General features: G+C 31.7%; 1 protein-coding gene across 2 annotated transcripts in view; it reads right to left on the bottom strand.

Moving 5' to 3' along the window:
* The window catches only part of LOC126890074 (uncharacterized), a 308,382-nt gene that overhangs the window by 198,666 nt on the left and 86,371 nt on the right, over positions 1 to 23,345 (bottom strand). Inside the window, exons 8-9 of one of the 2 annotated variants that reach the window (XR_007700278.1) lie at positions 20,632 to 21,232; positions 7,653 to 9,861 (exon numbers count right to left, since the gene is read on the bottom strand). Coding sequence is in view for 1 of the 2 variants with exons in the window: in XM_050658904.1 (XP_050514861.1) it covers positions 8,513 to 9,861; positions 20,632 to 21,232 (1,950 nt within the window). In the remaining variant the exon portion in view is untranslated. Of the gene's footprint in view, positions 1 to 1,209; positions 9,862 to 20,631; positions 21,233 to 23,345 lie in introns of those variants that run through there. The other variant, XM_050658904.1, reaches the window with a different exon arrangement.

Raw genomic sequence — 23,345 nt, 5'->3', positions numbered from 1 at the left:
CTTTGCATCCAATTTCTAGACATTTTCTTGAGATCGTCAGTTATCTTGTTAAAAATGTCTAGTGATTCTTGTGATAAAGATATGATCCTTTATTATTACAACAAAAGGCGTTAAATATATAATCACATAAATATTATTTTTTGTCGTTCATAATTGTTTATTAAACGCAATAACCTATCAGCACTTATTTGCATTTTGGAATCCCCGATGCCATTCCATCTTCGATAAAATTAAGGTAATAATTTTAAGCCTTCCCCAATACCTGTAAATTATCATAATAAGACTAAAACAAAATCGTTATTTACTTCCAAAGTTCAGACATTTTGGATTTGTAATAAATATTTTTTTCAGCATAAATTATATTATTAATATAATATGATTATGTACGTAGAATATCACACAATTTGTCCTATTTAAAATATCGTTCTTATGTCTATATTTTGTATTATTATTTATAAATATTTAAATATATAATTTTCTTTTTTATTCGAGCAATTCGTTTTTGAGCAATTGATTTCGAGCAGTTGACCGGTTACCGTTGGTGATTGTATAGTTACCAACTAGTTTAGTTTCTTTTTAGTAGCTTCATGTGCGGACGGACTACCTCTTAAAATCTACCAAATTTAATTTGCTATCTTACCGGTTTTAGAGCAATAAATAAATCGTCAGTTTGTAAGAAAAATGTCAACATCCCTTATCTCGGAAACAAAGCATTTGCAGACATATGTTTATAAAGCAAACTGTCACTATTTTTTCATGCAGGATTACCCCTCAAAGTTTTCCATACTTTTTAAAAACGCATTGTATTGATAAAAAACAAGGCTAGTTGTTAAAGTACCTTAACTTTTTTGTTATCCAACATAAGCGAATGAATAAAAAACCGAATATTAAGAAAATATGAGGCTCTAGTTGGGTTTTAATGTCAGTCTTTTATAAATGTTCGAATATTCCACAGGGTGACGCGAACTTTGAGAAAAAAATCACAGTTTGATTGGTACACCCGGTATACGACAATTTACCTGTCTAGCAACAATATTATTACAGCGATATTGTTAAAGAATAAGACTACAACATGTTAAACAAATCACAAATCGGAAAACAGGTTTAGGAAATTATTGGAGACATTAAAAATGACCAATTTTTAAGGTAATGCGTTAATTTCTTGGAGAAGTGTATATTTTACAAAAAAGAAATAATTAAAAAAGCACAGACAGGAAATACATTTTTTAATAAAATCATACATTGTAATGTTTAAATAATATAACTATGATTTCTAAAATAGATTTAAACTTTAGATCTGTTACAAAAAAAAGAAACAATAACCATCAAAAAAGTAATCACACATTATATCCATCTATAACACAAAGTATGTTAATAATTATGATAAATGTGCTTACATGAAAACCTATCTGTATGTAATAAAAAAAATCACTAATAAAAGCTTTTATGTACAAAATTGTACATAACAACAACTATGTACAAACGTAAGGAAATCAAAACTAATATAAATTTTTTGATAGCAATATCCTATAACCTATACAAATGTATATACAAAAAAGAATTGTTAATTATTTTCAGTCAAGATAGTAAAGTTCTTTACATACGTTTTTAACTTTGCAGGTAATTTATAAAGAGAGTATGATTAATTTAGAAATGATTTAATCTTATAACCGATCTCATATTCACGGTGAGACAGTTATCAGAAAAAGTCCTAGAGCATAACAGTAAGTTGTTTCTCTGTTTTGTGGACTTGGAAAAAGCATTTGATCGGGCGCCACGTAACAAGATCTGGGAAATATTAAACCGTAGAAATGTGAAACCGAAGTTAATCCAAGCAATAAAGAGTATATATAAATGTAGACGTAATAATGTAAGAATGAACAATCGCTCATCTCTAGAATTCTACACAAGGACAGGTGTAAGACAAGGTGGTGTTCCGAGTCATTTGTTATTCATCACTCTTATGGAAGAAATTGCAAAAGAATGCAGGGGTAAGGTAAAAAGAACTAGGGTTGGGGTGTATTATAAACTTCAACAAGTTTACGTGTCAGAGTTGATATATGCCAAAGACCTGGTAATTGTGGCAAAATCAGAAAAAGACTTGCAAGTGAATATGAACGTTTGGAATGAAGCCTTTAAGAAATTTGGGATGAAAATAAATATTGAAAAAACAGAAGCTTTAGTAACATCGATAACTCAAGAAAATATAAATGTAAAACTGAATAATGAGACCATTACACAAGTAGATGACTTCAAGTATCTAGGATCAATAATGAATGGGCAAGGAAATATAGAACCAGAAATAAACAAGAGGGTAATGAGTGCAACAAAATTATACTATGCACTAAATAAAAGTTTTATTAGGAAGAAAGAAGTAAGCCTGAAAACAAAAATGAAAGTAATTCAAACTGTATACGGGCCGGTGCTACTCTACGGTAGTGAAACGTGGACAGTGAACGAGAACATCCGTAGTAAAATTCAAGCATGCGAAATGCGATATTTACGTGCGGTATCCAGGGTGACCAGACGTGATCGTATAAGAAATGAAGACATACGTGAAAGGTGCGGTGTTGGAAGGAACTTAGACAGACTTGAAACGAAACAGTTATCGTGATTCGGACATATGGCGAGAATGAGTGAGGGTAGAACTGTAAAGAGGGTATGGAAAGCGGCATCTGACAACAAACAACGAAGAGGCAGGCCAGCAAGAACGTGGAACGCAAATATTGGAAAGGCTTGCGTAAAAAAGAAATATTGGATGGAGAGAAGCAGAAAGACTAGCTACTGACCGAAATGCATGGAGACATCTGATTTCTCCACTTACTCTAAATGAGTAGAGTAGTAGAGTAAATTTTTATTTGATGATCGTTCCTTCTCATCTCATGTTTTGCGAATCACAGACTAACGAAAGCCTAATAAGGGATATTTGCATCGGAAATATTAACATTCTTGAAATTGTTGATCTAAACATGATCAAAGAGGGAAAAGTACAATAGTATATGTGATTAAGTGAAAGGTAAAGTACTCGGATCGTATTTTCGAATTCAATCAATTTTTTTCGTATATGAGTTGAAAATAAATAATATAATAATAACTCGAATGAAAAATTTCGTATACGAATCTAAATGTGTATTTTTGAATGTCATCCGAAATGATATACATATACGACAAGAATTTGCACTGGCAACATTGCAAATTCGAACAACCAAAACTCAAATAAGAAAAAAAAAAGAAAAATAATTGACACTTTTACTTAACCTATTTTATTGTAATTTTGTCATCAAAAACAATTCGTTTCTTGTAAATTAGCTGAAAGGAGCAAAAAAGGGCAATGAAATGTGGTCCAGTATCGGCCGAACAAAAAAAGAGTTGAGCGCATTTATTGAGACGCATCCAATATTAAAATGTAAGTTCAATGTAAAAATATTGTATACAACAACGATTAAAGACTATCAGCTGAGATATATCTGACGTACACGTCAGACAATGACAATTCTTACTTTAATTCGTATACGAGCATCAAAATGGCAGCTATGTACGCCGTTGCTCCCGCTTGGCGGCGCTAGTGTAGTTGGGGGGGGGGGGGTCAACGTTTTGAAAATTCGTGAAGTTTGTATATGGTGTTCTTGTTTACGATTTAATAAATAATAAATGATGGCAGAAAAATACGGATCTAGGACTGTTTGTGCGTTGAAAAACGAATTGAGGAGAAGATATATGAGAGTTACTGGAAAAAAGAAGCCCTTATCGAATGATAAACACAGTGTTTTATTGACTCACTCCTCCCACGAGTCTGACAACTGTGTATATGATATCTGCCTTACTTTTTCAATTTAAAATTCACAAATGAGTGCGCTCGGCATTAATTTTTGTGTTTATCTCATTTAAAAATGTGATATTTTCACATATTTTCAAAATATGGCCGCCATGACAGTTGCGCATTTGGTGTATGTTTACGGTATGGTTTAAGCATGGGTTGAGCGCAGCTGGTTCTGCAATGTTGCCATATTTAAAAAAATTATAATTCTTTATGGCAATATAGAATGTGTTAATTTAATTATGTAAGTATAATTATTTGGGTGTTTGTCCAGGTGAAAGGTGACCTTAAATTTAAGTTGAAATTAGAAAAATTTAGGGTTAGGTTTAATCAGGTTATGTTTTAGTCATTTTATAGCATATTTTAAAGGTAATATGTAACTTAAATTTTCAGTTATTAACTTGTTTATATTATTTTCGAGGTTAGGTTTGATCAGGTATGTTTTAGTCACTAAAAAATATTGAGAACTTGAGAATTCTTTCAAATTATTATTTCACATTTTTCTATACCATTATTTCAAATATAAATTTTTTATATTTTCTCTCCATAAAAAGCGATTGTAGATGTGGCAACAGTGTGAATGTATGTATATAAAATGCATATCTTAATTCGTGCGTTTATAATAAATTTTCATCTGAGTTTTATAGTGAAGTATTCTATTTTTTACAGTCGAATCTAGGGGCAATATGTAATCTGCTTCAACAAAATGTTTATTGCAGATACGTGCATTTATTGTGGGCACATATTTATCCCTTCTTATTGTTACAATCCACTTTTTTCTCATCAGAATATCTTTGGAAAACATGTGTCCAGATGTTCTCGATAAGCACAAATGCACAGCACAACATTGAGGCATTTTGTTTTCTCAAATTATTCACACAGCGAAATAAATTATGCAATATTTACTTAGAAATAGATTGATTTGAATGTTGACGTAAGTTGACGTGACCTCCAACTACACGAGCGCCAAGTACAATGAGCTTTCCAGATTAGCTGCCATTCGAATGGTTTAGACCCATTCGAGTCGTCGTATACGAAAAAAATTCATACATGAAGTATTCGAAAATACAAGAAACTGGATTTCAAGCAAATGTGTTCTAATTTCGTATGTGAAATGTGCTCGAATGAATTCAGGGTGGTATTTTCGAATTAGAACAAACGAAATTAGAACAAATTCGCTCGAAATCCAGTTTATTGTATTTTCGAATACTTAGTGTACGAATTTGTTCATATACAATGACTCGAATGGATCTAAACCATTGCGAGTTTTGATGCACGTATACGAATTAACGTAGTAATTGTCATTATCTGACGTGTACGTCAGATAAGATCTCAGCTGATAGTTTTTAATCGTTGTTGTATACAATATTTTTACATTGAACTTACATTTTAACATGGGATGCGTCTCAATAAATTCGCTCCACTCTTTTTTTGTTCGGCCGATACTGAACCACCATATTTCATGCCCTTTTTTGATCCTTTCAGCTAATTTACAAGAAACTAATTTAAATAGGTAAAACTGTCAATTAAGTATTCTTTTTTTTTTTTCTTATTTGAGTAGTTGTTCGAATTTGCAGTGTTGCTGGTGCAAATTCTTCTCGTATACGTATATCATTTCGAAAATATTCAAAAATACACATTTGGATTTGTATACGAAATTTTCCATTCGAGTTAACTCGTATATGAAAAAATCGATTGAGTTCGAAAATATGACCAAATATTTTGAAACGATTAAAGCAAAACATGGAATCATATACGATTTACCTAGATGACGCCCGGTCTAGTGCTATAATTTGGTATTATACCAGGTGTCCACTTATATTTTCCCCCATTTTAACTGCCTATAACTTCTAAACGGCTCAAGATAGAAATATGCGGTTTTCGCTAAAATGTTTTATTTTAGTAAAAGTTTTGTCTGAAAGGATTTAATATTTTATATCGCTTTCAATTACGAAAAAAAATGGCGGATTTTTGAAAAAAAACCTTGTTGACTTTTTATTAATGGAACACCCAGTATATGGTTTTCTGTAAATTGAAAGAACGGCCATTCACCTATCCAGCGATATAAAGTTTTTTAAAATCGATTGTCAAATGACTGAGTAATTAATTTTTAAAATTAGAGATGCAACGTGGAAATCACATAAAATAACATGATTAAAATAACTAAGCAAATTCATATTCTGTTATGTGATTTCCACATTGCATCTCTCATTTTAAAAATTAATTACTCAATCATTTGGCAACCGAGTTTAAAAAACTTTATATCGCTGGATAAGTGAATGACCGTTCTTTCAATTTACAAAAATAATATACTGGGTGTTTCATTAAAAAAAAGTCAACGTTTTTTTTAATCCGCCATTTATTTAAAAGCGATATAAAAAATTGAATCCATTCAAACAAAACTTTTACCAAAATAAAACATTTCAGCGAAAATCGCATATTTCTATCTCGAGTCGTTTAGAAGCTATAGGCAGTTGAAATGGGGGAAAATATAAGTGGACACCCGGTATATCAAACAATACTGTATGAAGAAATTCTACGTCATAGCAATGTTAAAATGTCCAATATTACATTGTTACATTTTTTTATACAAAAAACATGCAAATATTAGATTTGAACAGAATATATAAAGTACCTAATAATAAAGTAATATATAAAGAATATAATAAAATAATAAGGACTGATTAATTACATCATAATAGATCTACTAATTTTCTCATTTTTCAATTTAAATTCAAAAACGTGAAAACTTTTTAATTGTTTACATTAAATTTCATATCTTTTTATACAAAATTATGAATTTCAGATGCCACAAGTATACAGGGTGTCCAGAAAATCTACCGACAAACGAAGACAGAAGATTCCTCAGATAATTTTAAGACAATTTAACCCAATTCACCTAGTCCGAAAATGCTTCTTAAGGGAGCTAGAGCTCTTGGAGGATGGCGTCTGGTAATTAGTTTTTCTTAAATACATCCAGAACGCTTCTATTTAGAAAAACGAAGTTTGGTAAGCTTATTTATCTTCCAGGGATAAATCGATTCCATTCATTGCGAATTTCTAGTACCGGTCATAGGCGTCCGTTTTGGGTAGGGCAACGGCTATTTTATCGCATAACGTTTTTGTTTTTAACGTTTAAACATTTTTGACTCTGGATTATTAAAGTTGAGGTATTCTAGAATTAAAAGGTACTCTTGCTTTAAGTCGGTAGGACACACCATTTTCTAGAAAACCCGATTTAAAACTTTTGTTTTTTGAATTTGAAAAGAAGTTGAAAAAAATTTTCAAGAAAAAACGGTGTATTTTACCAACTTAAAGCAAGAGTAACTTTTAGTACCAGAATACCTCATAATTTATTAATCTAGTGTCAAAAATGCTTAAAAATTAAAGACAAAAAAGTAATGCGATAAAATAACCGTTGAAATTTGCACTTACTCTGCAGCTTCTCCTTCTCTCTGTTGCTTTTATTTTATTTTTGGTTTTCTTATTTATTGTACAATTTTCACACCCATAAGTGAGGATACTTCTTGTCATGGTATTATATATTCTTCTTTTTGTTTTTATGCTGATGTTCTTATCCCAGTCTCGGGTTCAATTTTCGTATGCAGTTTCTTGTTTGTCCTAGTCTATTTTTGATTATAATGAAATAATTTGATAATTAATGAAATCGATTCATATCTGGAATATACATAAACGTACCAGTTTTCGTTTTTCTAAATAGTTTGTTTTTGAATTTTTTTTTAATTCAAGAAACGAAAAATTTTCAAATTGATTTTTCTAGAAAACGGTATATCTTATGGACATAAAGCAAGAGTACCTTTTAGGATTAGAATACCTCACAATTTAATAATCCATAGTCAAAAATGCTTAAAAATTAAATATAAAAAAGTTATGGAATAAAATAACCGTTGCCCTACCCAAAAGGGGCGTCTATGACCGGTACTAGAAATCCATAATAAATGGAATCGATTTATCTCTGGATGATAAATATGTGTACCAATTTTCGTTTTTCTAAATAGAAGCGTTCTGAGGGTATTTAAGAAAAACTAATTACAAGACGCCATCTTCAAAGTGCTCTAGCTCCCTTAGGAAGCATTTTCGGACTAAGTGAATTGGGTTAAATTATCTTAAAATTATCGGGTATAATAGCACAAGAGAGTGAGAATAAATTGAAAATAATGCGACAGTTTTTCGAAAATTTGTTGTCTGGCAATAGACACGAGAGCCCGCAGGGCTCGAGTGGCTATTGCCCAATGACAACAAATTTGAGTAAAAATGAAGCAATATTTTCTTATTTATTCTTACTGTCGTGTGATATTCATAAGATTATTTTTTAATACGTATAATATGGATATTTTCTTAAATGTGGCAGTTGTCAAAACTAGGAAACTGGTTGCCATTAAACAGAAACAATCTACTTAAAAAATTTTATCAGTAATTTTCTACAGTAGATAATTCTCAGTATAATTTTAATCTGATTGGACAGAATTAAACACGTGATCAAATATCTTACTATACGATTGGAAGTTAAAATCATTAAAAAATAATCGGAGGAATCTCCTATTTTCGTTTGTCGGTAGAGTTTCTGGACACCCTCTATACCTTTCGAACAAAAATCTATTAAGGTCTACAATCACTTGATAAATTACCCACAGAAATTAGGAACCTGCTCTTTCTAATATTAGAACTTTACAATTACAAATCGGACTCTTCCGACAAATCCACAGACTTGGCAACAATTTTCGGCTGCAGAGGAATCTCGCAAGACCCTTCGCTAGAACTCTCTGCCTGAATCGACGCGTCCGTTCCATCGTCATCTTTGGGATCCGGGGTGCTCTGAAGATACAGGGGAATGTTGCTGCCGTTTCTCTCGTTATACGAGTTGACTTCGGGCATTTCGAACATCTCTGGAGGAGGTTCACTTAAGGAATCGCACATTGTGCCTCCAAGAGTATAGCGACTTTGTTCTAAATAATCGTCAGAGTTAAGATCACTTTTGTCGACGTGTTTGTTTGACTTTTTGTGAGAGAGATTCGTGTCTTCTGCGTCATCGTTCAGCAGAGGCATGCTACTGTTGAAGGGTTTGTGAGAAATGTCATTTTCGTCTAAAGATGGCAAAGAATAACTGTAGCTGGGACTAGTTAACCCGGTCGTTACTGACGAAATTGTTGTTTCTGCTATGGATAAACCTAGTTCCAAATTGGACTGAAATTCATTACCCATTAATGCTACCTGTTGATTGGCCACTGTTTGAGAAATATTGGGATCTGTTATCGTAATCGGAAGGTCTACGTTTTTCGGTACTTGCGTCAAAATATCAGCTTCGTCTTCAGAAATCTTTTTGTTATTCGTACTTGGTACTTCTAAAGGTGTCATTATAGGGGAACTTAAGGTAAGACTTGTTTCCAAAACGTTACCGACGTTTATTGGATAAAGGGCATTGTTAGGACTTAGTTGTGCACCTCTGCTTGGCTGCGTTGAAAAAACATCTGTATCTGCCAAAGCTGCGGCTAATATGTCCGTTTTATTGGAATGCGTTGCAAATATGGGATTTCTTCCACTTTCTGTATTTTCCGTTACATTTGACAACATCGGATGGTCTGTACTCGTATTAATTATAATTTCCTGGTTAACAGTTTGTATCACAATACTCTTTCCCTCGGCGTTTGCAATTAGAGTAGCTAAATCTAGTTTATTTCCGCTGAGGGTCTCCAAAAACTTTTGTGTCGCTAAATCATCCCCTGATACCAATATATGTTGAGGTTGATCTCCATTCGAACTGGCAACTTCCACATTCATTACTGGAGTATCTGGTAAGGAGGTTATATGTTGCTCTTGTTGAGATTGCTGTGGTTGTAGTACATGTAATGATTGCTGCTGCGGTCGCTGATGTTCAATTGTTAAAGGAATTGACAACGATTGCTGCTGTGGTCGCTGATGTTCAATTGTTATGGGAAGTGATAACGATTGCTGCTGTGGTTGTCCAATGGTTATGGGAAGGGTCAAGGGAAGCTCTATCTTGGCGTTATCCACTTTAGGAGTACCTGAAAAAAATAAAATAGTACTTTATATGTTTAATTGTTTAATGAGGAGTAAATCAAAACGCAAAGTAAATAAAAAGTAATTAGAGAAAATTGCGCAAAAGAAGTAGGACCCGGGTAGGGCATGTGGTACGACAGGACAACGAAAGATGAACAAGAGACATTGACAAAAACGATGGCTACACCACATCAAATAAAAAGTTGAGAGAAACTGACATTGAATAACACAAAAGAAAGAAGAGTGGAGAACTCATGGGAGGCCTTTGTCCGAAAGTGCATGCAAATATGTTAAGAACACGAAATCAAAATACTATAAGATTCTTTATGCCCACTGTCTACAAAGCCCTGAAGAATTGAAAACATAATATATAAAATTCCATTTCATTCAGCAATTCAAACCAATTTCTACCCCAGCATTGTCTCCATCTTCTTCTTCTTCTTTAGTGCATTTCTATCCAACTTTGGACATAGGCCTTCCCCAAATCTTTCCATAACTGTCTGTCCTTTGATGCTCTTTTCCAGTGAGTTGTCTGCATGCAGGCCATAAAATTGATTTTGAAAATTTCAGAATTTTCAACCACGAATAGCTCAAAAAATTCAGACTACAAATTTTTATTTTGAATATACAGTGTGTCCGTAAAGTATGGAAGAAATTCCTCAAATTGGGATCTGTACCGCCATTCTTTACTATATTACGAATATGTGTGCCAAATATCTCGACAAAATATTCAAAATTAAAGTCTTGGAACGTGTTTTCCGCATGCTGATCTTGCCTCTTAAGGGGCTAGCCTAGTGTGAAAGTACGAAACTCGTGTACTTTTTTGGGAATAGGGAACTTGCAAAAATTTTTAAATATTAAAATGATATTAAAAAACATAAGGTAACATGATCTTAAAACGCTTGCATGCGAAAAAAACAAATATTTTTAACCCGTACGCTAATTACGACGTTTTGAAAATGCTATAAAATTCAAATATCTTAGGAGGCTCTTGAACGTCCTTCTATTGGTTCGACGTCACCGGCCACGGTGAACCGGCGGAAACAACGCGATTAAGGTAGGTATCACGGGTATATTACATTTTAATCGTCTTTAATGAAAAATTCCTAGGTATTATTTATGTTCATCTTATATATTGTAATAAGTAGTTCCCCAATCAGCTTAGTTTTAAACTGAAATTGATAAAGTTGAGTGCTACTTTGTAAAGAGTTTAAAACGCATAATATGACGGACGAGAGTTTTTCAAAAGGTCAATCTGACTAACTTACCTACCGTTGATGTCTTCATCGTGGCAACTTTTATAAAAAGTAGTAAAAGCTATTCTATTGGAGAAATGCTAGGTGTCAAGGCAAATAAGTAAGAGTTATTAATAAGCATGTTTAAACCGTTTATAACAATAGTTTGGTACCATTATATTATAGTACTTATACGGTTTACCCCGTGGGTTTGATCTACCTACCTCTAATCGAAGGATTTCGTATATCCTGGAAAAGATTACGGTGTAATTTGCATTATAATAAAGATTATATTTTATTGTAATGTTTATTAGTACCTACTGGAGCATTTCATTATTGTGTTCAAAGCCTTCTGAGAAAAGATTATGGTGATTAGCAGCAACAAAATCCTTCTTTACAAAGTTAATAATACGCATAAATAAGAAGAATCATTATTGTAATTTTACAAGTTAATATCTTTATCATCTCAGCTTATACTTACACCGCATCCCTCGGTAGACCGCAAGCTATAGTAGAAACCCGACTGTAGACCGCATACTATAGTAGCACCAATACTTTTTAGTTACTCTTACTTTTATTACTAAAAGTTTTGTTTATTTTTAAGTCACTTGTTTCTTCTTTGTTCTTCAACACAAGAAACGAACAAAGTAATTTCATAAAAAAGAACTTTTTGATACATGTCAACAGAGGTAAAATGTTAATATTTTGCCTGTCACAGAAAAAATCATTTTTGCCACAGAGTAAAACAAGATATTTCAACTATATTATTTATCTATGGGCAAACTGCATTAAATGCAATGGCCCACCCCGAACGGACAAACGATACGAGTGGCCTGTGACGTCAGACCACAGGTCTCGCTTTTGAAGTTGTTTAAAACGGAAATTTTAGGCGCGGAACTTTGATTAGATGTTGTACATACACTATTCATTATTAAGACGTAATATTTTGAATATAACATTTTAAAACATAAATTAACAATTTTATGCAAAAAAAAATTTTAGTGAAAGTTCCCTATTTCTGAAATAAAAAGTACTTTACCAATTGTTTTGAAAATTTGCATGAGCATTTATTATAAAAAGAAGTATAAATATGTAAAAGGTACATTCCATGTCAAATCACTGAGGTAAAAACTTTTAGATCTCTGATTTTTCTGAAACTCGGTGTATAGGTTCTGCGGGGCGTGAAAATAAGACATTTAAGGTCAAAAAGTCTTCTTCTTCTTTTTTTTTTCTCAAAATGTTATTTTATGCGCTTTTACAGTGATTTGGTGTTTATTTAAACAAAGTTGCATTTTCTATCGTAAAGTATCAATCGAAAAAATAACATTTTAATAGAAGGGACTCAAAAATGTCATTATAAGGAATTATAACAAGTTATTTTGATTCAAATTAAGTTTTTGATCAAATTTTAGTGTAGAAAACGTTAAAATACCGTTTTTTACATTTTTATACATTCCCAAAATACACAATATTCGATTTGGCTGAAAATTTGCGCAAAGATAGCCAAAGCATAGGACTTTAAGTTGTACAAACGATTTTAAGTTATTAAAAGGATTTGAATTATTTTACAATACAAAAAAAGTTACATGCAATAATATTAGAATCAAAAATATATTAGTCCAGTCGGGATAGCATTTGACCTTGCATGCCCAGCTGCCCAAAATTTTACTTTTCTAATCTTTAGGGGGTCAATAGTAGCCTAAATTTAAAATCGCGAATGAATTCCACCGTTACGTTAGCCCGCTATCTTGATTTTAAAGGTGAGCCGTTTTTGCTCAATATCTCCGCCATTTTTAACTTTTCGACAAAAATGGTAAGAACTGAAATTGTTCCGAATAAATCGTATTTACAATTATTACAATTTCTTTTTAACAGTTTTTGTCGCGAGGTCGATATTTTCCGAGTTAATTGTACTTACAGTAGACGCCAACATTTTTGACTATGATATTGCATGTAACTTTTTTATTTTAACGATTTATAATGGGAAATAAGCCACAATATTATTAAAAAATGATTTTTATTAACGTTTCGACGCCCAAATCTGGTGCCGTTGTCAAATACAAAATACAAAATACTACTAACATAAACAAAAATGTTGTTGCTTAGTAAAAAAATTCTTCTAATAATTTATTTAATTTGAATCATTTATATCGGCAATTCAGATACATATTATGATACATTTTAAAGTAGAAGACTTTAAAATGATATTGCCAATATTTATGAGTTGCGTTCCTGGGACGACTTTACTGAAAGATAGTTCATTCGATTACATGAAATCAACCCCAACTCAAGAATATCCGTCACAAAAAAATCATAGCATGTGATCTGTCTTTAAAAAGACAACCACATGCAACGGTGACATTAAAATTCTCGCGTTAGAGATCTCATAGTAAATCACGAGGGAAAACCAGGAAAAACCTCGTGATACTATCCCGACATCGCAAGTATTCAAGTATACTCTCAAAATGAATACCAAATTTCTGACTTTACTATAATTTTGTTTAAATTATAAATAATATCAATAATACATGGATATATAAGTAATACTAAAATATAAAATATGTACTAACTCGACTATTGACTTACTAATTGTGGTATTTTCTTTCTATTGACTTCCCTCTTTCAGTATGGGTATCCATATCCTACTGCATTCCACCGAGGAATTTGCGACACAATTGGTTTCGTTTAGCATAATTAGAGCCGCTTCTTTGATTTTTCTCTTTTTACTATATGTTTCTTTCAGGACTATACTTGAATCTCTCCATTGAACTCTATGTTCATTATCCCATGCGTGTTGACATATTTGAGATCTATCAAATTCTCTATTTTTAATATAAGATTGATGTTCACTTATTCTAACGTTTAATGGTCTTGATGTTTCACCTATATAAAACTGTTCGCATTCACAAGGTATTTTATAAATACAATTCTTTGTCCTTTCTTGTTCATTGTTAGGTTTAGTTTTAGATAGAATAGATCTCAATGTGTTGGTTGTTTTGAATGTTGTTGAAATGTTAAATTTATTTCCTATTGTTTTAAGTTTCTCGGATAGTCCTTTTATGTATGGTATTGATATTTTCCTCGTATTATTTCTTGTGAATGTTGTAGGATCCCGTTCTATGTTGTTCTGTTCCATTCGATCCAATCTTGACAATTCCTTATTTATAAACGATAAAGGATAATCATTTTTTAATAAAACAGATGTTAAGAATTGTTTTTCTTCTAAAAATGAATGTTCGTTAGAACAAGTAATTTTGGCTCTATCATATAAGGATTTTATGATTCCCTTTTTAATGTTGATGTTGTGATTTGATTTATAATTGAGATATCTGTTGGTATGTGTTGGTTTTCTATACACTTGAGTCTCATATCCAGTATCCTTCTTTGAGACTAAAACATCGAGGAAAGGCAGGGTGTTATTATATTCCTTTTCCATTGTAAATTTTATTGTTTCTTTTTGATCGTTTATAATATTCAGGAATGTATCCAACAATTCTGATCTATGAGGCCATATTGAAAACACATCATCTACATATCTCCACCATACAGTGGGTTTTAAATTTTGTTTAGAAATGATATTAGTTTCGAAATCCTCCATAAATATATTAGCCAATAATGGAGATAAAGAGGAGCCCATTGCTAGACCAAAATTTTGTTTATAAAATTCATTATTTAGTTGAAAATAGGTATTATTAGTACATAATGTCAATAACTCCATTATAGCTGATACATTTAGTTTTGTCCTAGTTGTCAATGTATCATCATTCTCTAATTTCGTTTTGATTATGTTTAAAGTTTTATCTAATGGCACATTTGTAAATAAACTGTTTATGTCAAAACTTGCTAAAATATTATTTGGATTAAACTCAATAGTTGATAATTTGTTTAAAAAATGTTTTGTATTTTTTATAAATGTGTCATCATTATTAGCAAATGGTTTTATAATGTTTAATAAAAATTTTGATAGTTCACTACATAAAAATAATTTTAATAAAAATCATTTTTTAATAATATTGTGGCTTATTTCCCATTATAAATCGTTAAAATTGTAAAAATGCCACAAGAAAATAGCTTCAGAACAACATTAACTTTTTTATTATTGTAAAATTATTAAAATCGTTTGAACCACTTAAAGTCCTATGCTTTGGCTATCTGTGGGCAAATTTTCAGCCAAATCGAATATGTTGTATTTTGGGAATGTAGGAAAATGTAAAAAACGGTATTTTAACGTTTTATACACTATAAAATTTGATCAAAAACTTGTTTTGAATCAAAATAACTTGTTATAATGCCATATAATGACGTTTTTAAGTCCCTTCTATTAAAATATTATTTTTTCCATTGATACTTTACGATAGAAAATGCAAATTGGTTTAAATAAATACCAAATCACTGTAAAATCGCTTAAAATAATATTTTGAGAAAAAAAAAGCAGAAGAAAAAGAAGACAATTCGACCTTAGATGTCTTATTTTTACATGCCGCAGATGCTATACCGGGTTGTGAATTGGAAAAGAAAACTCAGGAATAGGAAACTCAATGTAAAATTCTAAACTGCTGAATTCCTGCTTCCCTAATTATTTTACATCAAAAGACATTAGAAACTATCTGTAGAGGATTGAAATCTGTATTGAAAACAACTGTTAAAATTATTCTACGAATTAAACATATTCCAAAATTTTGTAAAAATGTAATAAATTTTTCAGTTTTTCAGCCCAAAATTAGGCCACACACAGTGCAATAATGTGTCACAATGAAGTTATTATTTTCACATTTTTGAACTGTCAATATTTTTATTTTATCATTTATTGTTTAAAAACAATACAGTTGATAAGATACCCTCAGTTGCGGAGAAAGTATTAATAATAAAGAGTTTTTATTCAGTCAATGGTGTGAACACTGTCAGTTAAATAGTAACGTGTGGCCTAACTTTTACACACATACCTACTGTGGCAAATGTATTATATTTTTCAAAATTTTGGAATGCGTTTAAATCGTAAAACAATTTTAACTTTTGGTTTTAATACAGATTTCAATTCTCTACAAATGTTCTCTCACGACTTTTGATGTAAAATAATTAGGAAAGCAGGAATTCAACAGTTTAGAATTTTACATTGAGTTTCCTATGGCCCGTTTTACGATTCACCACCCGGTATACCAATTTTCAGACAAATCGGAGATCCAAAAGTTTTTTTGATCAAAAATTGAGTGATTTGAAATGGAATCCCCCAAAACAATTTTCAAAAAATATTGAAAATTAAACAATTTATGCGCCATCTACTGGCACCGTGAAAATAAAAACAACCGCTAGTGATTGGGACTAATAGAGATCCTGAAACATAACATTTCAAACTTATTATTGAAACATAAGTTATTTTCTATACCATCAACTAGGGGTTTTTTTGATCGGATAAAAAAATGTCAATTTGGCGGTTTTTGAAACTGAAAATGTTTTAGCTAATTTAAAAAAGAATTTTTAACACTTCGTCATTTTTTCCAAATTTTAATATTTTTCAAAAATCCTAGTTGATGGTATAGGAAATAACTAATATTTCAATAATCACTTTAGTGGAGTCAATGAAGGTTTTCACCTCCGATTTCGTTGAACCTCCATCGATTTTCATGAAAATTGGTAAGTATGTAGGTAGAGGATACCTCAAGAAACAAAGGTGACATGGTGCCAACTTGCGCTTTTACCCTGGGGGTGGATGCCACCCCTTCTCGGGGGTGGAAATTATTTTATTAAAAATAATACCACTAATCGACAGAGCGACAAATTATAAGTAAAATTTGTTATATAAAGTTATTACAATAAATCAATAGTTTTTGAGTTATTAAAGATCAAAAGTTTTGATTTTTCCTGAAAAAAATCCATGTTTTAAAGCAGTTTTTCATAAATAACTCAAGCACCATAAGTTTCTTCAAAAAAGTTGTTATTACCAAAATCGAAGATAATATAAAAATAAATAAGCTCCTTATTCGAAAAATCCTTTATTACATATACAAAGTGAGTTATATGCAATTGAATGTATATTTTTTTTCCGCGAGTACTCAAATCTTAGTATTCAAGCTTAAATAACAGGAAAACGATGCACTTTGTTAAATATAGATACTAAACATTTTAATAAAGTACTTAAAGGTAACTATCAAAAAGCTATATAAGAAGTCGATAGCATCAAAATTAAGCAAGTTATGATGGAAACAAGAGGACCCTTTCAGATTTTTTAGGGAAGAATGAAAAATGAAACATACGTCATTTCCACAAAAATTAAAATTTATAGTAACCCATTTAAAACTTTATTTATTTTAACATAAGTAATAACTTCAATAATTTTGACCGGTTTAGAATGCATATATTTGAAAAAAAAATACGATTAAAAAAAATTTGAATTTTTCAAATTTTCGTGAATTTCATTTTCTTTTGATAATAACTCCAAAAATACTCGATATACTTAAAAAATGGTAGAGAACAAAATTTTAGTTTTAACTTTATTTAAGCTTTTTCTTTTTTTAATATTTTTTTATAACAAAAAATAACCGAGATAGAAACATTTAAAACCTAAATTTTACTGCGAGAACCATGTAACCGGGGCCCTTTCACCTTGTATTAAAAAAAAATAACGGATTTAGAAAATTATGTTTAATACAGTGTTATAGACCTTTTACTTAGATTTGTAATGGTTTTTGGATAAATCTCATATTTCAAAAATTAACGGAGTTATTTTTAAAAAACCAATAACATTTTCTTTGAAAAAATTTTATAGCGGAGATTTTGTATGTATACAGGTTGTGGGAAGTCCAATTAGTCGTTTGTTGTAGGAGATATGAAAAAAGTTTATTTGGGTGAGATTGGGGCATAGATAATATCAGAAGTTAAATACATTTCCAAATATACAGGGCCACCCATATTGACAGGGTGAAACAAAATTATCTTTTGTTTAATGGAACACCCTGTATATTTTTACATTTTTGGATTCTCCTCTATGTTTTATTCCTTAAAATATGTTTTGTGATGTTATACGAAGTAGTTTAAAAGATAATTACGTTTTTTTTTTCAAATTTCATAGCAATATTCACCCCCTGTATAATTGTAGTGATTTGACATCAGAAAATCAATTTATTTTCAAGTGATTTTTAATATAGTCTATTATTGTTAAAAATTATTAATCTAGCAAAACGTTTAATTTTAGCTAATACAGGGTTGGTCGAAACTGAATGAGTGTTTTCTCAAAGTTTGAGAGTATGAGTTTTCTCAAACGGAGCAGCCTGTAATGCCTGTAACGAACATTGTAATGAAATGCTATTGTATAGCACTTAATTATTTCCCACCTTGCCAGTGAAAACTGAATTTCTTTTTGAAATCCCTAACTTTATGTCTTTAATTATTTTAAATATTGTAAACGATTAAAAAACAATCAAATTAAATTGAAATGAATAACCAGTGTATATCTTCCACATTTACTTCATATTTAACGTAGCCTGTACCATAACATTGCACAGATTATTATCCCTGTATAGCAACGATATACCATGAATGTGAATTCATACTTGAGAAATGTCCTATATCCAGTCTCACAAAAAAAAGGGATTCCTCAAACATAATATATATGCAGAGAAAATCAGCCAAAGTGATTTGCGATATCTAATTAAAGGCCGTACCAAGTTGGTTTTGTTGAATATAGCATGAAAGCACGACGATACTTTAGTGATAAGCGTGTTTTTCGTAGTAGCTATAGTATGTTGTTTTATATTATGTATTACCTATATTAAATTAGTTTTAGTATGTTTCGTTTATCTAAAAAATGTAAAACAAACAAAAATTCTGTTTTTCTTGTAGTTGTTTTTTCGTATAGATATTGTTTTATATTGTAGTAAATTGAATTTAGTTTTAGTATGTTCCGTTTGTTTGTAGAATTATAATTAATTAGATTTGCTTTAATTACTAAAATAAATAAATTTTCAAGTATATGTATTTGTGGAAAAGGAAACCTAGCATTAGCGGCAACATTTCTATAACGGCCAATTGTTTTCTATTTTTAGTGGCCGTTATTGTCAGCTTTTACTGTACCATTAATATTTTATTAAATTATGAAATATTATTTAAATAAAAAATTTATAAACTTGATAAAAGAAAGTTTTCTTAGAATTTACTCCTCTATCTAATTATGGGGTTATTTTTAATAAAATAGTGTTCACCCATGAGAAGGGGTAACATCCACCCCCAGGATAAAAGCGCAAGTTGGTACCACATCATTTTTGTTTCTTGAGGTATCCTCTAACTACTTACCAATTTTCATGAAAATTGATGAAGGTTCAACGAAATCAGGGGTGAAAACCTTCAGTGACTGCCTTTTTGGAAATATAAAAGAATAATTTTTTTCGTGATTGTTGATTTGCTAATTTTCTGATTTTTATTTGCTATAAGGTTTGAAAAATTAATAAAAATTATAAATCATGCACATAAATGTAAAAAAATATTTATTTTACTTAATTAAACGAGATTGCTTGAGCCAGAATGCTGAAATCTGCATTTTTATCATTGAAAAAAAAAAGGTGGATTTCACCCATAAAATGCAGAAAGCGCAACTTGGTGCCATATCACTTTTGTTTTTTGAGGTATCCTCTAACTAATCAACAATTTTGATGAAAATAGATGAAGGTTCAAAGAAATCGTGGGTGAAAACATTTAGTGACTACACTTTCAGAAATATAGAAGAATAAGGTTTTCGTGATTTTCGACTGGTTAATTTTCGGATTTTTGGTTGCTATAAGGTTAGAATAATTAAAAAAAATGCAATTCATGCACATAAATATAAAAAAAATATTTATTTTTCTTAATTATACGAGATTACTTACACCATAATGCGGAAATCTGCATTTTTTACAATTTAAAAAGTAGGGGTGTATTGCACCCCTAAATTGCAAAAGCGCAAGTTGATGCTATATAACTTTTATTGCTTGAGGTATCCTCTAACTACTTACCGATTTTTATGAAAATCGATGAACGTTCAACGAAATAGGAAGTGAAAACTTACAGTGACTGCACTTTCAGAAATCTAAAAAATAATTTAAAAAAAGGGGTGTATTTCACCCTTAAAATGCAAAAAGCGCAAGTTGGCACTATGTCACCTTTGTTCCTTGAGGTATCCTTTAACCACTCACCAATTTTTATGAAAATCGATGGAGGTTCAACGAAATCTGAGGTAATAACTCATATCCACCTTCATTGACTCCACTACTTTGAAATTTTATGTTTCAGTATCTCTATTAGTCCCAATCACTACAGCAGTGGACCTATGTTTTTATTTTCACAGTGCCAGTAGACGGTGTCGCATAAATCGTTTAATTTTCAATTTTTTTTATGAATATTGTTTTACATAATATACTTACATTACTTTTATTTTAGAAATTCCCAAAAAAGTAAAATTTCGTACTTTTACACTATAATAGCCCCTTAAGGATATTCGGATCAAAGATTTAAATAACTATGATCTCATCATAGAGGTGGCCCAAAAGTAATATGTACATGAAAATAACTTACCAGTTGATAATTCTTCAATCGGATTAGAATTTTTTCCAACGGCAGCCTGACTCAGTGTTACTGGTTGGTTGCTTTCTCCGTTGTCTATTTGTAGTACATAGTTATTCGTATCTCCGTCTATAGCTAGATTGGGACTTAACTTCCTAAGAACCTCATTGCTCACAGGCACTAAATTACCAGTCGAGTCCAAAGTCATGAAAACAAAGCTATTTGGTTCACCGCTGATACTTTCACTTGGAAAACCGTATATTTCCCCCTCGGTGATGGTTCGTAACGTGCCGTCCGGTTGTTCAAGGAGCATTTGCTGCAATGGACGTTCCACTTGAACTGGAGGCTCTTCTTGAACCTGTACAGCCTTTTTCGGTTCTGGAGCCGAAACAGTCTGTTTCTTTGAAACTATAAGAGGAGGTGGAGCAGATGACAGTGCCTCACTTATAGTAGTCACCACTGGAGGTTTGGGTTTGAAATCTTTCTTGGCGTAAGACCTTCGTATCGCAGGTTTTTGTATTGGTTGTTTTGATGTACTTGGTGCATCTGATCTAGTTTGAGAACCAAATTGGAGACCACTGCTAGCTTTGATTGCTTCCAATTGTTCAGCTACCTGCACAATGAAAATTAAATTATATTAAAAAATATAGCAACATATTGGTAAAAATATACATAAAACTTGTAAAAAAATTTTGGACACCCTGTATAAATAATGATCTTAATGTTTACAGTTCTGTATAGAGAATTGAATAACCTTTCAAATGAGCTAGCACACGACCCCTATTCTCATTTAAAAAAATAGTCAATTACATCATCACGCCCAGATGGACGACGTCACTAGTATGATATATATGTCAAAAAATCATAATTAAAAAATCGATTAACTTTTGTATTTTACATTTTTATCTAATTATGTAAATAAAGCAGTTTACAAGGGGAACAAAATATAGTGTACAACCCTGTACATTCACTGGGGCCGACCGACCAGCTCTGTCCCTTCATACAGCTCACCGACTATAATAACTTTTATTTATATTTAATTTAGAATGTGTGTACTGATTTTCAGCCTTAGTAAATGGAGTTAATTACCTTCGTAGGAAAGCAACTTTGATACTCTCTCAGTAACCCCTGTTCTACGTTTCACTTGACCGACCTCAGTATGTTTCTCTACACAATCACGGTAATCAACTGTGAAAAATTTAGCTTTAGTAAATTCAAAGAGATTTTTCAGTGCTGCCTCTCCGTTTATCATGATAGATTTAAAGAAGTGGCCTTTTGGTCTATTCCATTGCGACCTTTTTAGTATTGTGGTCCTCTAGTCCTAGAACATTCTCTAGCCTGACCCTTTTTAAAAGGTCTAATAGCTTCGAGTTTGAACTTTTCATGTAGCTATTTGCTGGTGGATTTTCTTCTCCTAATACAAAGAGCCGCACATTTGCCACACTGGCATAGAACAAGCTCTGCTGTTTCTTCTTCCAGGTGACAGAATCAGCACAGGTCATCATCTGATCCCATCAGCTTCAAGTGTATATTCAGCTTACAGTGCCCTGTTTTCCTGTCTTTGCTTATTCATCATCATCATTCAACCCAGATCTATCCACTGTTGGATATAGGTCTACCTCAGTATTTTCCATGCATTTCTGTTTTGTGCTGTTTGCATCTAGTTTTTGTCGATCCGTTTTATGTCATCAAACCATCTGGTTGGCGGACGACCTCTACTTCGATATGCTTCTTGTCTTGGTCTCCAGTGTATTATTCGCTGTGTTCATCTGTTATCCGACATTCTAGCTATGTGTCCAGCCCAGTTCCACTTTAGGGTCATAAATCTTTCTATGGCATCCGTCACTCCTGTTCTCCGTCTTATCTACCTGTTCGTAATTCGATCCCGACGAGAAATGCCTGGCATTGAGCGTTCCATGGATCTTTGGGTAACACAAATTTTATTTCTTACTTTCTTGGTTATTGTTAAAATTTCTGCACCATAGGTAAGTACTGGCAACACACACTGATCAAAGACTTTTCTTTTGAGACACATAGGCAGTTCTGACTTAAGGACATAGATCAGCTTGCCGAATGCCACCCAAGTGAGTCCAATGCGGCGGCTTAGTTCGCACGTTTGAATATCTCTTCCTATGCGTATCTCATGCTCTAAGTACTTATAAGAGGTGGTTTCTTCAATAGGCATGCCATTTACTGAAATATTTTCGCTAACGCAAGATTTGTCATGATTTGCGTTTTTGTATGGTTGACTTTAATCCAACTTGTAAGGAGGCTAGGTATAGTTTCTGCAGTTGCGATACTGCATCATTGATGCAGTATCGCAAAAAGAACAATATCGTCAGCAAATATCAAATGACTAAGTATTTCTCCGTTGATATTAATTCCTTTTTCACTCAGATTTGCGTTCTTAAACATATGCTCTAATAATGTAAACAATTTTGGCGAAATTGTGTCTCCCTGTCGCACTCCCCGTTTTATTTTAAATGCGTTGGTCTCTTTAGCGTATTTTCACGCTTGCTGTCGCATTTTGATAGATCTATTTAACCATGTTTATATAGCGATAATCTATACGACACTCTGTTAAGGCTTTTAACATTTTTTGATGACTTATGGTGTCAAAAGCTTTTTCGTTGTCAACAAATATCAGGACTAATGGCTTGTTATATTCAACACTATTTTCTATTAAGTTCTTAATAACTTGTAAATGATCATTTGTGCCATATCCT

The sequence above is a fragment of the Diabrotica virgifera genome, chromosome 8 (assembly GCF_917563875.1).
Source record: "Diabrotica virgifera virgifera chromosome 8, PGI_DIABVI_V3a".
NCBI classification, from domain to species: Eukaryota; Metazoa; Arthropoda; class Insecta; order Coleoptera; family Chrysomelidae; genus Diabrotica; species Diabrotica virgifera.
This window is presented reverse-complemented; position numbering and strand designations above follow the sequence as displayed.